Raw genomic sequence first — 16242 nt, forward strand, 5'->3', positions numbered from 1 at the left:
AGACAGTGGTTCACCCACCGTCAGTGGTCTTCTTAAACTCGATGGCTGTGTTCGCACCACGCGCCTACCCCAGTGTGCTAAAAACCCAAGAGACATATTTGCATAGTATACCAAGCTTGGTTAGGGTTAAACCTGTCTGTCTGCCTCCCTTTCATTCATTATGTTTGGAATAATAATAACAACACATTAATAATTAAAAATAATTTCAGTAATTATATTATTTAATCATTTGTAATAATTATTACAAATGCAATCAAAGAAAAAGGAAAAAAAACATAGGACATTTATCATCATCATAACATTTGCTATAAAATTTCCAAATAACAAGGATGTAAACCTACAAATTATAATATCTAGTATCAGTTTGAAGGTGTAAGTCAGTACTGAAGTACGCAAGTATTAAAATTAGGTCATTATAGTTAATAACTATGACCAATATAAATCAAATTATAAATTATGAGCCAAGATAAGTCAAGAGTTGCAATAATTCCTGCCTAATCTGAAAAAATAAGGTGTTTTAATCATATGTTAGAAAGAATCCAGACTTTGGATGTAGTATGAACCTGTTTATAATCCAAAAATGGTTTCTGCATTAATTCCTCTTTATATTTCTTCTGCAAAAGAGACTTAGCAATTTCCCTTGAGAAACACAAAGAATCCTTGCCAGTTCTGTACCCTTTGTAGGACGGTTTAGTAATGTTTAAGTATTAATAATAATAGTTTGTTAAATGTATATTATTTATAAATAATAAATAGTTTATATTTCAATATACAGGTAATCCTTGCTTAATGACCATTCATTTAATGACCGTTCAAAGTTATGATGGTCTCAGGAAAAGTGCTTTACAACCTGTACTTGCACTTATGACCATTGCAAACTGTCGCACCCCCCCACAGTCACATGATCACAATTTGCAACCTTTTTTTACAACTGTTGTTAAGTGAATCATGTGGTTGTTAAGCAAATTGTGTGGTTGTTAAGTGAATTCCAGGAAAAAACGCCCATAGGGGAAGCTGGATTTGCTTAATGACTGCCATAAAAATGGTCATTAAATCAGGTCTGGTCACGTGACTTGCTTAGTGACTGCCCAGCTTAATGACCAATTTTCTGGTACCCATTGTGGTCATTAAGTGAGGACTACCTGTGTAGATTATTTAATTATTAAATTTATATTAATATATTAATTAAAAATGGCAGACTGAAAAGAGGTTTGATTGGTTTATGGTTCATCATAGGCTACGACCCATGTGAATGGGTTGTTAAGCAGGTTAGGGGTGTGATATGAATGGATGGGAATCTGCTTCCTGAAAGATGGGTGCCTCCTGGTCGGTCCTGCCTGTTGTCCCACAGCTGCCTGTGAACCACCTGGCCTCAGTGCTGAGGCCCCAGTCCCAGCCCTGGTCCATGAAATGCGGCTGAGAGAGCCCAGCGTCCTCAGTGTCAGCCTTCCCAGGTAGTCCAGACAGGAAATATGACCAGATGAGCCAGTTCCGCTTTATGGCAAGGCTACATTAACAGAACCTTGCAAGTCTGAAAGTACAAATCCCCGCCGTCTCTTTTTGCAGCCTGAGAAGCTAGGGAGGGTCCCCTCTGAGGTTCTTTCTCTGCCTGTTATGCAGCTGGGGGCTCCCTCTCCCTTATCTGGTCATTCCCGAGGCAGCACCTCTTCTCCCCCATCTCCCAGGGCCATTCCCACACCCCATTGCACCTAGGGACTATGAAACCTTGACTGAGGCTTCAGAGCTGTACAGATGGCTGTGTAGCTTTATTCCATTTTTACCCGCCCGACCACCCTGGGAAGCAGGCTAGAGACTAGGCTGGGGTCCCCCAGTCCGAATGGGATGTTCCTCTGAGTCTTGGCTGGTCACGATCAGCAGAGAGAGAAAGGAGACGCTTGGCGCTGGCACCTTCCAGTCTTGGGGGCAACTGTTCACGTGTGTCCCTCCTGCCCCCCTCTTTCGCAGGGCTGATGGAAGTCCTTCCAGAGCGCTGCGTCCAGATTGGCAAGAGGGAGCTGCTGTACACGGGGCCCGTGGGGATGATAATGTACCTCGGAGGGGTGATCTTCATCAACCGGCAGAAGACCAGCACCGCCAAGTCCGTGATGTCTGAAGTCAGCCAGATCATGATCAGGGAGAACGTGAGTGCAGGTGGCTGGGAGGACGGGCTGAAGACCCTGCCCTGCGTCCCCCTCGCTTGAGTCCTTGGGCACTGAGCTGGCATGCTAGATTCACACCGCGTGCTAGACTAGGCTAAAGCGGGGCTGGGTAGTCTGTGGTTCGTTATCGTGAGGACTGGGCCTTTGCTTTGACCTGTGGTGTGTTAAGCCATCAAATGCTTTATTTGCTGGACATTTGTAAACTTCTTGGTGGGTGGTACGGTTGCACTGATCTTGGCTGCTCTCAGAAGGCTCAGCAGGTTCGGGCCTGTTGGAAGGGAGACCACCAGGAAATCTCAGGACCGGGAAAATGAAACCATTCTCAAAGGAGGCAGGGCAAACCGTTTCCATAGTGCTGCCAAAGGGTAGGGTGTTCTGTTAACCTGGTTTAGGGATGGCTTGTGTGAATGCAGCCATCTTCTACTTGACCTGTTGGCCAGGCCTTCCTTCACGTGGGGCAAGAGGGGAGAAGAGACCGGCTTAGTATTGTGAAGGCATCTCAAAGGGACCCCCCCCGCCAGGTTTTCACTAAGAACCTCAGAAATCCAGTGAACGCCTCGTCCCACTAAGGCTGCAGATTCTGAGCAGACGAAGCAAGCACGTCTCCTCGTCAGCGGCAGCAGCCGGACGTGGCACCTTTTCAGGACGGGTGTGTCTGGGTGTATCGTAGCCTTGTGGCTCTCTAAAAGGGTGGCTGGATTTGCCCTCCCCCAGAGTTAAGCAAGACAGGTAAAAGTCAGAGACCTTGCAAGATCCATGGGCATGACGTTTGAAACACCAGAGCAGCAAGAGAAGAAATCGGTGAAATAAGAAAAGTAAATAATGCACTGTTCTTTGCAGCGGTGCGTTTTTTACTCTTTACTTACTTGCAAAACAAGCGGAGCTTCTATTGCGCTGTTGCGGCTGCCGTTTTGACTTTTTTAATCATAGTCTGTGGCCACCCCCAGGTCTTTGGATGCTGAAACGTTTCAGGCCCTGAAGACCAGCAGATCAGACTTTTAGGACACACCAGTCAGCCTGCCCTTAAGGGTGCATTTGCACACCCAGTTTCCCATTCCTTGCACATAAAGGCAACCTCCCTTGCTGACGGAAAGCTGCCTTCCCACGCCGGACGATCGTCCCTAGAGGGAGAAGAGCCTTGCGTCTTTCTTGCTAGGGAGCTTCTGACCTTCTTACGATACCCGGAGTTGTTTCCAGCTGCTACTTGCAGTGAAGGAAATCAGGCATTGATACATCTGATCAGCTGGCAGAAGACCAGCTGGGAGGAAGCCGGTCCCAGGCTAGTCGGCAGCTTTCAGGTGCCCTCCCCAGCCCTTGAAAAGTCTGATCTGTGCCAGGGCACCAGCTGTTCCCCTGTTGAGCTCCTAAAGTATTTGGAAATGGTCCAGTCAAAATAACGTCCGAGAAACAGTTGATATTTGAAGGCCACCTTTCAAACTCCTTAAGAGGGCTTCAGCAAATCGCTTTCCTAATCAGCTCGGACACATCTGGCTACTTGAAAAAGAACAGCCTATTAGATATAAAAGGTACCATTAAATACCTGGGCTTAGTTTTGCTGGCCAAATGCAAAAGTAACACTTGCTGAATTGGATCACCTGATTTAAAGCCTTGGAGGTTGTTCCAGAAGAGGTTCAGATTTTCTTCCTCAGTTGTTTGAGACCCCGAAGCGGAAGCAGCTTGCCTGCTTTCGATGGTGCCATCTGGAAGTAAAAGTGGCCTAGGAGGGGAACCCCCTGCGCTGTCCTAGGTTCTTCTCAGAAGCCTAGCAGAAGCGTTTGGCACAGCCGGGGACGCTGGCCAGGAGGGCGGGAGACGTACCCAGCTGTTCTCCAATCCCTTGCTCATGCCGAGATTGGAAATCACGTGCTGCAAGTCAGAGGACAGGATTCCAGCAGGCAGCAGCCACGCATGGATGAATTCCTCCGAGGGCAGCGGAGTGACCCTGCCTCAATGTCAGGTGTCCCCATCCTGCTCTGAAAGCAACCCCCAGGAGACCTTGGGCTCCCAATATTACTTTTAACACCTCAGTCTCTTGCAGGAAGCAGCCTTCCTAAGTTTTTAGCAGGGAGTTAAACCTTAACTCCTCCTATCCATTACTCATGGCCTGTGTACAGATCTCTCCTGCCTGATTTTGTGCGGGTTAAGAAGCACGCGTCGTCCCCGCTCAGCGTCTCGTAAGGGAAGCTAGGATCGCGTCTTTGAAATGCACTGTACTTGGCAATGCAGAGAAAGCACAGTCATAAAAACAGGGAAGGGAGTTTGGAGGAAAACAGAATCAGGATGACAAGTGGGAGTGTCCAGGGTGTATTCGATGAGCAAAGGCAGTCATCACACAGAGCTGCTCTGGGTCCTTTCTTTCAAAAACGATTGGAAAGATCTACATATACAGTCGTGTGAAAAAGAAAGTCCACCCTCTTTGAGTTCTGTGGTTTTACGTATCAGGACATAATAAAAGTCATCTGGTCCTTCGCAGTTCTCAAAAGTAGGTAAATACAGTTTACAAAAAGAAAGCCAAAATGGAGAAGCCATGTGTGAAAAACTAAGTACGCCTTATGATTCAATAGCTTGTAGAACCACCTTTAGCAGCAAGAACTTGAAGTAATCGTTTTCTGTATGACTTTATCAGTCTCCCACATCGTTGTGGAGGAATTCTGGCCCGCTCTTCTTTACAACATTGCTTCAGTTCACGAAGGTTTGCGGGCATTTGTTTATGCACAGCTCTCCTGAGGTCACGCCACAGCATTTCAGTCGGGTTGAGGTCTGGACTTCGACTGGGCCATTGCAACACCTTGATTCTTTTCTTTTTCAGCCATTCTGTTGTAGATGTGCTAGTGTGCTTGGGATCATTGTCCTGTTGTATGACCCAATGTCGGCCAAGCTTTAGCTGCCGGACAGATGGCCTCACATCTGACTCTAGAATCCTTTGGTATACAGAGGAGTTCATGGTCGACTCAGTGACTGCAAGGTGCCCAGGTCCTGGTGTAATACATCATGTGTTGTTCATCTGAGGCTGTATTTACCTACTTTTGAGAACTGCGAAGGACCAGATGGTTTTTATTACATCCTGATACGTAAAACCATAGAACTCAAAGAGGCTGTACTTCCTTTTTCCCATGACTGTATATAGCCTAACCCTAACCCTCTGCATCACCAAGAGGCAATTCTCCTGTATTCTGCCTTCATAAGCATTATATTTGCATTCAGAAATGCATGCTGGAACTTTCAGCCTCATTTTGCCCAACGATCCCTGGGGCTCCAAGATTTTACCTGTGTGTTGTAGCTCTCGCCTTTTTAAATCGAACTGAGACAATGTGCCTATATATCCTTATGGGTTTAAAACTGCGCTGTGCAATTTCTTTTTATAATTTTACTATAACAAATAAAGCCACAAGGTATGTTTTTCACCTTGTTAATGTTCTATCAACATCTGAAGAGAAAAAGTCTGGAAAGTTATATTGTAAATGAAACATCTCCAAGTAATGTGACCCAAATTGCCCTCTTGAACTGAAGTCGTGGCAGTAAAATAAAATGTAGTTTCACTGCACAGTATTTAAAAAAAATGTTGTAATCATGGTTTGGACTTGTGCCAGCTACTCCTTTTACCACATCACCTAAGTGGGCAAGGTTAATCTCTTGCAACAAAAACTGGGTCAGGTCATCTTCAAGAATTCATTGTACGTCCAGCCCTTCTCAGAGGCTTTATTGTCTATAGTTCCGTGCTACGTAGGCATACAAAAAGAGATGAGGAACTATAATTGCTTAAAAATAAAGCCAGAGTATTTGGAGTTAAATTTTTCTGGGCTATCTAAATGAAATTGGGAGAAGTTTGAAAGTACCTTCCTCTATAGCAGTGTTTTTCAAACTTGGCAATTTTAAGATGCTGGCTGGGGAATTCTGGGAGTTGAAGTCCACACATCTTAAAGTAGCCAAATTTGAAAAACACTGCTCTAGAAGAGGGGCTGGCAAGGCTTAAGATAATTCTGGGCATTCTTATTGGTGCTATTTTCTTGTCCTAAACGGAAACAGCCTAATTCAGTAAATGTGTTGGAGTGATTTTACACCCTTTAAAACAGCTGCATGGTACGCCGCTACAATATCTTTGCACGTTCTTCTCTGATAGCTGGTTGAATACTTCCCCATGAAGACTTTCCAGCTCCTCGCGGGGGGCTGTTGAGCATCTTAATTTTGCTTGAGCCTGAACAATTGCACATCTGTTGATCTGTCTCTTTGTGGGTACACATGTGGTCTGCCAAAGCAGTCTGGTCTCCTGGTGACCACCTGGGCGAGTCCCCGCGGTTCTCTTGGCGAGGTTTTTCAGAAGTGGCTTGCCTCGCCACCTTCTTCCTAGGCTGAGAGAAAGTGACTTGGCTTTGTGTGCAAGGCAGCGCTAGAACAGACGGCCTCCCAGTTCTATCCTGTGCCGCTGCACCAAACTGGCACTCGCCAATCCAAGCGCTGCGCCCTTAACTGATCTCTGCTGCCCTTATGCTTCGCTTGATCAGATGTCGGATAAATATAAGAAGCTGCCAGGCTGGATCCGATTGAAGACTTGCTCGTCCAGCCCTGCTCTGCTCTCCTCCCCACACTTGCCAGCCCCACCCATTTCTCTGAGGCTGCCCTCTCTGCAAGTGCGCCAGGGCGACAGCACCGTCTTCTGGCAGCTCTCTGGGAGTTGATACGATGCCCGCAGCCAGGGCTGGGTCGAAAGAAAGCCTCCGCGTTTTCTCACGGACTCAGTTCACTGGGAGAGAAATTGCTCTAGAGCGGTGTTTCTCTAACTTGGCCACTTTAAGAGACGTGGACTTCAACTCCCAGAATTCCCCAGCCGGCATGCTAACCAAATCCAACCTCGCTCAACCTTTTTTCAAGATTAGCCAGGGTCAGCGAGCGGCTGCCACCAGCTGTAGACATTGTGATTTACTGCAGAACAAAAGTTGACGGTTTCTTGTGCAAGAACATGTCCTGGAGGTGGCGAGATTAATTTTGTTCCCTGAAGTTAAGAGGTCATTGAGTTCTCACTTTAGCTGATAATCGATGCAAGGTCTGCACCATTGTCTTAGAAGCTCTAATTTTAAAGCCCTTAGGCAGAACAGTTTTACTTTTTAAAAATTGTTCAGGCGCAACTTCCCTTAAGTAATAAGCGTGCTTTTAAAACGCTGCATTTGTTTGTCGTGGCACCCATAAAGATCCGTCCCGCTTTTCTGCCTTTCGTTCTGTGTGAGGGCTCCCGAGTAACGCTTCTCAATTTGTTTGGGAGGCAGAAGCCCGTTGCCACCCCAGCTGAGATTTGTGTGTTTTTAGTTGTTTTCTGCAGTTTTTAAAAAAGCAGAAATTTATTTCGGCATTTCCTGGTGCCAATATTCAGGCTGCTATTCCTGGGGACTGTTTTTAAAAAGGAGCTTCCGATGGCTGCAAGCTGTCCAGTCCCATCCTATGACTGCACTCACCTTTTGTTGCAGTTGTGTGTGTGTGTGTGTGTGTGTTGATGTTTTAAATTCAACTTTCCCCTCCAGAGGCTGCAGCGCAAATCTTGGTGGCCTTACAGCCCGCTCGCCCAATTTACAGAATACAGAATACTTTAATGGCCAAGTATAAAATATATACTTTAGAATTCTTTATAGAGGCCCTTGGGGTTTTTTTGTTTTTTGTTTTGGAAGGGCTTTCTCTGTGATCCTGAGAAGGTGGTGGGTTACTGCTCAGATTTCCAATGCTGGCTTAGGGTCCTCACTGCGAGGGGAACCTGTCAAAGCTGCTAAGAGTGGGCTGGTTCCAGGGGCCCCCGTGCCACAGTCGGTCAACTGGTGTTCTTTCCTTCTGCTTCCAGGTCAAGGTATGGATCTACCCAGAGGGAACAAGGAATATGAATGGGGATCTTTTGCCATTCAAGAAGGGCGCTTTCCATCTTGCAGTCCAGGCACAGGTGATTAATGCTTCTTCACAGAATTACTTGCCTCCCATTGATTGATCGATTGATTCCCCTCCTTTCCTTCAGGAGCTCAAGGCAACGTTCGTAGTATCTCTTCCTCCACTTTTTTCTCAACAACTGCTCTGTGAGGTAGATTGGGCTGAAAGAGAGGGTCTGGCCCAAAGTCACCCAGGGACCCTCCATGGCCTAGTCTGAATCTGAACCTGGGTCTTCCCAGGCCTGGTCCAGCACTACCACCACTAGACGCTACTACTGTGGTGTCCGTCTCTGTGGTTTAAGTTGTAGTCTGTCACACCCAAAGCAGCAGACCAGCTTTTCTTTAGTGGATGCACAAAATGGATAGACTTGCCATGTTTGGAGATGATGCACAATTGGGTTGGATAATTAATACTCTAGAACTCAGCCTTCCAAACACCTAAGATAGAATCAGTAACAGGACACAGTCTGAGAAATGCATTTAGGGAGAAAATGAAACCAAAGAAGAAGAAATCAAATGCACATAATATGTGTGAAAAAAGTCATGGGATGTTAGTTGTGCGCAAGCTGAATGTGAGTCAGCAGTATGATGCAACTGCTGAAGAGACAAATGCAGTTTTAGGCTGCATCAACAGCTTAATCATTTCCAGATTCTTTGAGTAGTTCCACTGCATTGGTCAGGTCTGTCTTGAGTCATCTCTCTGGTTCTGGGCATCACCTAGAAAGGTGGAAGCAGAATTCAGACAAGCTCAGTAAGGATGACTGGGGGAGAAGTCTAACGAGGATCGGCAGCAGGAACTGGATGGGTGTAGCTTTGAGAAGCCAGAAGTTCCAGAATTGATAAGGATGGTGGGTGTGCAAAAGAGATTCATAGAATAACAACAACGAGCAAACAGCCTGGGGGGGGCTAGATGAACCCATAACAGACTCAGGCATTTTTAATTAAGCTAAAAATGAGAATGGTCAGTTCAAAGGTCTTCTCTGTTACGATGTATGATGTGAGGAATGAACTCCGCAAGAGAAAAAGATGAACTTCTGTGAATTGTGGCGTGGAGGAAACTGGTTTGCATCAAGAGTATCGTCTTTCCGCACTACAGGAGATCATCCTGAATGTCCACTGGGAGCAAGGGGCACAAAGCAAAAGCCATTGTATTTTGGGCAGAACACGAGGGCCGAGGCCTCGGTGGAAAAGATGAAACGCTGGGCAGGGTGGATGGAAAGAGAAGAGCACGAGAGGTGGCTAAATGGAGTGCTGGACGCCACAGGATGCACCTGCGAGAAACATGTGCTGCAGCGAGAGACAAGATGACTCTCTCCACCCAGGAACTGGCTGCTGCTCAAAGGAGCTAGGCAGCTGCAACCCTTGAGAAATCAGGAGGTGGCTGCTCTTTTCATAATCCTGAAAGGGAGTCACGCAGAAACTCAAGGCCTGATCGCTTTTAGCCCAAGGTTGAGAATTGCCGAGAGTCTCTTGACTGCACCAGGCTGCAAATAGAACTAGCAGTGGGCCCAGCCTTGCATTGCAGAAAGACGGATTCTGACTGAGGAATTTGACAGTGGAACCTGTGGCCCACGGAGGTGGTAGCCTCCCCTTTGCTTGAGGCGGTTTGAGCAGAGACCGGGCGTTGGTTTAACTTGGATTCGTGCACTGAGCAGCAGGTTGGCCTCAGTGCCCCCTTCTGAGATGCTCTTCTTTTAATTTCGCCCTATGTGTGTATTGTGGCCAGCTGAAAGTGACGCATTTTGGGGTCCCATTTTCTTTGCCAAGTCCCCGAAGGGTGGACCTTGGTGGTTGTGAGTCCCGACCTGGCTTGGCCCTGGAGAAAACGGCCTGTCTCCAGCCTTCCTTGCGCCAAGGAAAACAGAGGTTTCTGAAACCCCTAGAGGAGTTGGACTTCAGCTCCCATAAGTCTCAGCCATTGGGAATTATGGAGCATGTCTTGCAAGCCACTGGTCAAGGAAGGCTGCTGGTTTCTGCCTTTGGAATAAGTTTTGCCGCCCCTTTGAGGTAGTCCAGACCAGAAGCACCAACCCTGAGTAGTAACATGACCTTTATTGCAAGGTTACAGGAACAGAGGTCTCAGGGCCAAATTAATATATGTTAATTATTTCCTCCCAGAACATAACTTTAGGACATTGCAAGAAACATGATTGAATTAAGAGTGGTTTTAACTGCATCTCCATCGACATTATGATTAACTCATTCCTTTTCTATACACATGCAGTGAGGTTCAAATTGTTCAGCACTTTTAATAACTTTCCCGCGTCCCTCCCATGCTGCTTTTTTTCTGAACTCCTGATTCCAGTCATGTGCCCCTTGGTTGACTTCCTTTTACAGTTCCCCGAGTTTCTGCCCTGTGCTGAGTTTCTCCTTTTTGAAGTGAATAAAAATCCATCGTAAGAAAAGGGTTCACGTGCTAACTCCAGCCCTGGTAGAATTAAGTTCTCGTTATTTTCTTCAATGTTATGTAGTCTAAAAAGTGACGTTTAAGTCACCCTGGGGGTCGAAAGACGGGGATCATTGTAAATAGAGTGGAATACAAGAAGCTCCGGGTTTTTGCTAACTTTTTTTGTCTCTGTCCTTTGAAGGTTCCAGTCATTCCTGTGATCTACTCTTCCTTTTCTTCATTTTACAACCCGGAAAAGAATATGTTTACATCAGGTAGGATAGCGCATAGCTTGGCATGATGTTCTGTTTCTCTTTGGAAGGTCCAAATTCTCTTGCAGATCTGTGCGTGGCTAAAAGGAATCCAGCTTTCCGGCTTTGTGAGCGTGCTCGGTTTTACTGTCAATATTCTGCCTGCAGATATGCATAGGTTCAAAACAGCATCCCTTCCTTCCTGATTACTTGATAGAGCTTTTGAAGAAGCAAATCAGATTTCCTGGCTAGCAGAGAACGCCCTTGAGAGGAGAGAGATCAGGAGGCCCTGTTCCCCGCAGTCCTTGGCAAACTGCCTGCTCTTCAGTCAGTTAATGATGCACATCTCAGCCCTTCCCAAGTGCATTTCTCTGGAAGGTCCCCCCAGTCAAAGCAATAAGTGTGACTCTGAAACACCTTGCAGGCAAAGCGCCCAAAAGAACAGAGGGGGAAACTGAGTCAGGAGGAACGGGGTCAAGAGGATGGGTTGGGGGCTGGGGCGTGCCTTGTGTGAGGGAGGCGGCTGTCTCGTGGGTCCCTTTTCCCAAATACTTGGAGAGTTGGGTCGACCAACCAACAGAGCTGCTTGCTGTAAATGTGTGGGTTGGGGCAGGTGGGCCAGGGGCCGTAGAGATGAATCTGGTATTGCCTCTTCCGCCTCCAGGCAGAATCCAGGTGGAAATCCTGCCGCCCATCTCAACTAAGGACCTGACAGTTCAGGATGTCGATGAACTCACCAGCCAGTGCTACACCACCATGAGGGAAACCTTCTTCAGGTTGTCAGGGAAGACGAGAGAAGCCAACGGAGAGGCCTCCGTCCTTGGGCAGTAGGGTCTCTTGCCAAAATGCAGTGGGGCTCAGGTGTTGGAAGGATCCCTCAGTTGCCCAAGACTGTTGCAATGGCCCCCTTGCTTGACGTTGTGGGGAAAACTCGTAGGTTGTTCCTAAAGAACTGAGTGAGGGGAGGAGGAAATTCAACTGGTAGATCTGCTCAAACCTCTCACATTCTTCTGGCCTTTCTCTCCCCACTTTCTTTTCCACAGAGTGACCGTAACCAAAGATTTCCGCTCTGGAAAGGCCCTCCCTAGTGCCCACAACCAGCGGTTTAAACCAAAGTGCCTTTTTTCTCTCCTGGTGATTCCAGGGTTTGGGGCCAACAGTTTCCTCCTTGCCCTCGGCACATCCGGGGGTGATGGTTGGGGCGCTTCTCCCCCTCCTCAGGCCCGGGGTCTCTCTTAGCAGAGAAACCATTGCGGTGGAACGGCCCAGGGCTTGGCGCTTTTTTCCTAGGGAAAATGAGTCAGGTCCCACTATTTTATGCAGCTACGCATTGAGAGAGGGAACATTCCCGAACCAGTAATGATCCTCGTTCAGAGCAGGAGATGCTGAGTTTTTGCTTTAATGGGGCTGCATCTATTAGTGTTGGAGGCAGGGTGCGTGGACACCCCACACGCAAACACACCGCAGGTCAGCTGGGAAGAACGTGAAGGACCACTGCTCTTTTGCCATTACGGCAACCGAGCAAATTCCATTCCCCGCCTGGGCTCAGCCAGGGAGTTTCGATGCTCGAGTGGGTTCCCACATTGGCAGCAGCGACTTTAGCACTAGTGCAAATATCATAATGGCCTTAAGTGGAGGTCTTCAGGGTACACAGAAGAAGTGGAGGCTGTCTTGTATGAGACAACTGCTACCCTCCCTCCCCACTTTAAATGTTGCTTAAGAATAAGCTTTCTTATTTATTGGGACAAAGTTTTCTCCCTGTTCTTTTCTTTGGCGATACTATGGCTATGTTGCAAGAACAGATATTTCAAGGACTGTATTTCCTTGGACAGTCATCAACGTTGTCTCACGTGTTTTGAGTGTTGGAGTGTGAAGCAGACGTGGTAACTCGGAAATTCTGAGATTCTTGTGATGGGGAAGAGAAGAGACCTGACAGGTGATGGTAGAAGTACAGTTGGGGAGGGAATTCCAAAACGGTTACGGATGTGCAAAGAGATTGGATTCAACTTACCTGCAGTAGTGTTTGGGCTTCCCAACTGCTCAGCAAAGCCCGTCCATTTTATTTTTAGTTTTTGTCTGACAGAGGGCACAGTGCTGCTAGTAACTCTTCACTAATTCCGTTGCCCTCAGCAGAGTTGTCAGTCTATCTGCTGTTGCGTTAGGGCAAAGATTCCCATCAGTGCTGAGGGAATCCAAAGGACTTTCAGACAGCCATTGTGCTGGCTTGGCATTGTGATGAAGAACATGCCATTTTGTCCAGCGTTCCCTGCAAGTTGGGCTTTGGCCTTGTTAAAATATAGTTGCTCTTCCCAAGCCTTGACGTTGATCCCATCTTTGTCATCAAAGCAACCCAATGAGACCACCTGCCTGCTGTTGACAGAGTTGGGTGTGCGCTTCCTTCCGTGTCCCAGGTGAGAAAGGTGAGCGTGTCTGCACTCCGTCTGCAGAAAGGTGTCCCCTACCATCTTCCTGCCAAAGCTTTGGCGTGGCCTCCAGCCCCAGGGAGGGCCTTGGAGTATTTTTTTGCCTGCAAGCTGTGACTTTCTGCCAGAAATCTTCACCCATCCCGCACCTGCCAACTGACTGTCTTGGCACTGTCTCTGAACTGATTTGGGCAGGATGGTGGGCTAGATGGTCTTCAAGGTGTCTGCCAGCCCTTGTGTTCCTTGCTAATGGCAGCAGTGACGTCCCTTGGCTTCATCCAGCCCCCTGTGGCCCTGCGTTGGTTCCCATGGGTTACTCTTCCATGCAGAGAGAGGGTTGGGAATGGGTCTGTGTGCGGCTCTGCTCCCTTCGTTCAGAGCAGTGTTGTCCAAACTTGGTCACTTTAAGATGAGTGGACTTCAACTCCCAGAATTCCCCAGCCAGCCATGCTGGCTGGGGAATTCTGGGAGTTGAAGTCCACTCATCTTAGTGGCCAAGCTTGGACAACACTGGTTCAGAGGCTCCAGAGTCTCTGCCGGATCTCTGGCAGAAACACTGGGCTTGGTGATCAGTCAGCCTTACCTGGACAGGAGGACAAGATCCAAATGTCCAGGATTTCCGCTCCATCCTAGTAGGGGTCTTCTGTGTGTGCTTGGAAATCACAAGTTATCCTTCTCTCCCCACCCCAAATGTGGAATAAAACCCCATTTCCCACCTGGCTGGGGGTGGAGCGCTCCCCAGGGCCACCTCAGCATCTGCAAGGCCCTCTGAGCACAGACTGGCGTTCACAGTCCTCTGGATTCCCCATCCTTTTAAGCCAGTTTCGGCTGTATTTGCAAGGTTTGGGAACCCTGCTGTCGTCCCATTCTTCAAGATGGGAGCGGCAACTGAAAGGGGGGCCCCTCGAACTTCAGACAAACTGCTCCCCACCAGCCTATCTTCGGGGGACGGAGGCAGGAAAGAGTGCGTGGCTGCTGGGAGCGGTATTTCCGACAGCTGAAGAATGACGTTTTCTCATCCCTTCAAAACCGTGCCAAAACGTGTGCAAAGTGCCTTGTTGCAAAACCTTTTGATTGCTTTTTGGTATTTTCAAATGTACTATTTTTATAAAGCAATTTTATTTAAAGACAAGCAACTCTGATGTGGTGTATTCCTCCAGAAACTTTTGCTTTGGGGGATTGGGGGAGGGGGGGCAGAGGCCCACATATTCATACCTGTGTTAATTTACTGCGTTACATGCGTATCACATCATGGATTCAGTGAATGGTGCTAGTATTCACCTCGATACTGGTTTTGCCCACCAGTAGGGTGTCTAGATGCACTCCACGTGGTGGATTTCCTGATAGATTTTTGCACACATAATTCTGGTGCAATTAGCTCACTTTCTCTCCAAATGAAAAAAACTGGAAAGATGGTGAACCAACCATGTTCTCCGCGTTGAAACCAGCCAGACCCTCCCACATGTGGTTTCCAAGGGTTGAGGAGAGAAATCCAGCACAATTCAAAATGATGCTACCAAAGCTTCATTCTTGACACTTCCAAAGCCTTCAGAGCAAAGGATCTGCCCTCCAACTTAAATTCAAAGACATTTCCGCAGAGAGACAGTTAAATGTCATTTTCTCCCCAGCAAGCCTGATTTAGCACCTCTCCAGTTTTTGAAACTTAAAAATTCACTCAAAGATGCTACGGCAGTGGCGTTCCAGGACAGTTACATAAATGATACCATTTTAAGCTCTTCCCATTGTAAAGAAATTAAAGTCCACATCTTTATGTCTTAGCAAAGAGACGTTTTTACTGGAAAGCAGTGGCAAGCAGGGGACAGGAACACACCAGGTGCCCCAGCAGTATTTATATCTGATCAATTCAAACTTTTGCAGACTCAGCAAACCCCGAACATTCTTTTATGCTAGCTGTTTCCTTCCTTATCAGCGTTCAGCCTCATTCCCACCACTCCTAATCACTTCCTTTTGCTTCCATCTGACATCCAACGGCCGCCACGTCCTTGCTTAGATATAAAAAGGGAGGTCAAAAGTTCCCAGGCATCCATTAATTTCCTAGAGAGGTTACATGCAGGTTAAAATAGCTTTTTTTGCATACAAAATGGCTCTGGTCCATTCACAAATCGCTCCCACAACTCCCCCGTTGTGCTCTTCAAAGTACAGTATTTCAACGACTCCCACGATAACTGTCAGACTACATTGCTCGATATGTGCAGGGAAGCACCGTATACATAAGCGCATGGCCAGAAAAACATGCTCCAAAGACAAGGGGGGAAAAAGGAAAACATTTCCACTGTTGCAAAAAATCTTGTTAAAAGGAATTGGGCTCACCCATCTTCCTGCCTCTCGTACCTTAGCAAAGGCCGAGTCAATTTTATCCAGTAGCTGCAAACTTCTCTAGCTGCTAGTACCTGGTCCACGCAGGGCACTCGTGGAGTCCTTGCCACAGACGTACCTGGCTAAGCCGTCTAACTTCTTTGACGATGAGAGCTACTCTGCAGCACTGAAGTACCACGGGGTTTGGGTAATTGCCCGCTGGGGACGGCGCCATGAATCGGAGTTTCTGCAGCTTGATAACCCAATCCCGACCAGTGAACTGGCAGATGTTTGCTGGCACAACTGCTTCACGTGAAATGATGCCCCACCCGGGGCATAAACCCATTTGCACGGGAATGCTTGCAAGCGACAGCCTGTGGAGAACACCTCTGACGTTTCTATTAAAGGGAAAGGTACCTACGCCACAGGCAACATCATCTCCACGTAAGGGTGAAAACATTCAGGGCATCCCAGAGTCCATCACATGCCAAGAGGGGGATGTTGAACCCAAACCCACTCAGCTACACGGTGCCCCGGTCTGCTAGGTGTCACCAGACGTATGGGAAGACGTGCACAAATTCAACAGCTGGTTATGTTAACCCTACAAACAAAAGTTTTTAAAAATACATAAGCTGGAAGCTTCCTAGCATGGAGACAGGCCTGCTGGAGGTGTCCGAGGGAGGGAGGGGAGGCAAAAAAAAGTCAAGGTGGTGGCTCCAATCTTGCAGAGTCCCATCCCCCTTCTGTGCGTCAGACACAGGTGGAAGAGGCAAGGCTCTTGTTGCCATCTTGACTTTTTTAACC

The 16242-nt window shown here is 47.5% G+C and overlaps 1 protein-coding gene across 2 annotated transcripts in view; it reads left to right on the forward strand.

Annotated features, from left to right (window-relative positions):
- AGPAT2 (1-acylglycerol-3-phosphate O-acyltransferase 2) overlaps positions 1–14254 on the forward strand; it is a 26911-nt gene extending 12657 nt beyond the window's left edge. The window contains exons 3-7 of one of the 2 annotated variants that reach the window (XR_015797310.1): positions 1966–2141; positions 7984–8079; positions 10651–10723; positions 11364–13520; positions 13600–14254. Coding sequence is in view for 1 of the 2 variants with exons in the window: in XM_088147210.1 (XP_088003336.1) it covers positions 1966–2141; positions 7984–8079; positions 10651–10723; positions 11364–11530 (512 nt within the window). In the remaining variant the exon portion in view is untranslated. Of the gene's footprint in view, positions 1–1965; positions 2142–7983; positions 8080–10650; positions 10724–11363 lie in introns of both variants that reach the window. The other variant, XM_088147210.1, reaches the window with a different exon arrangement.
- Positions 14255–16242: the final 1988 nt, after the last annotated feature.

Source organism: Python bivittatus, unplaced genomic scaffold, assembly GCF_059951505.1.
Source record: "Python bivittatus isolate LINGU-HERP-01145 unplaced genomic scaffold, Pbiv_v1 ctg000160_np1212, whole genome shotgun sequence".
NCBI classification, from domain to species: domain Eukaryota; kingdom Metazoa; phylum Chordata; class Lepidosauria; order Squamata; family Pythonidae; genus Python; species Python bivittatus.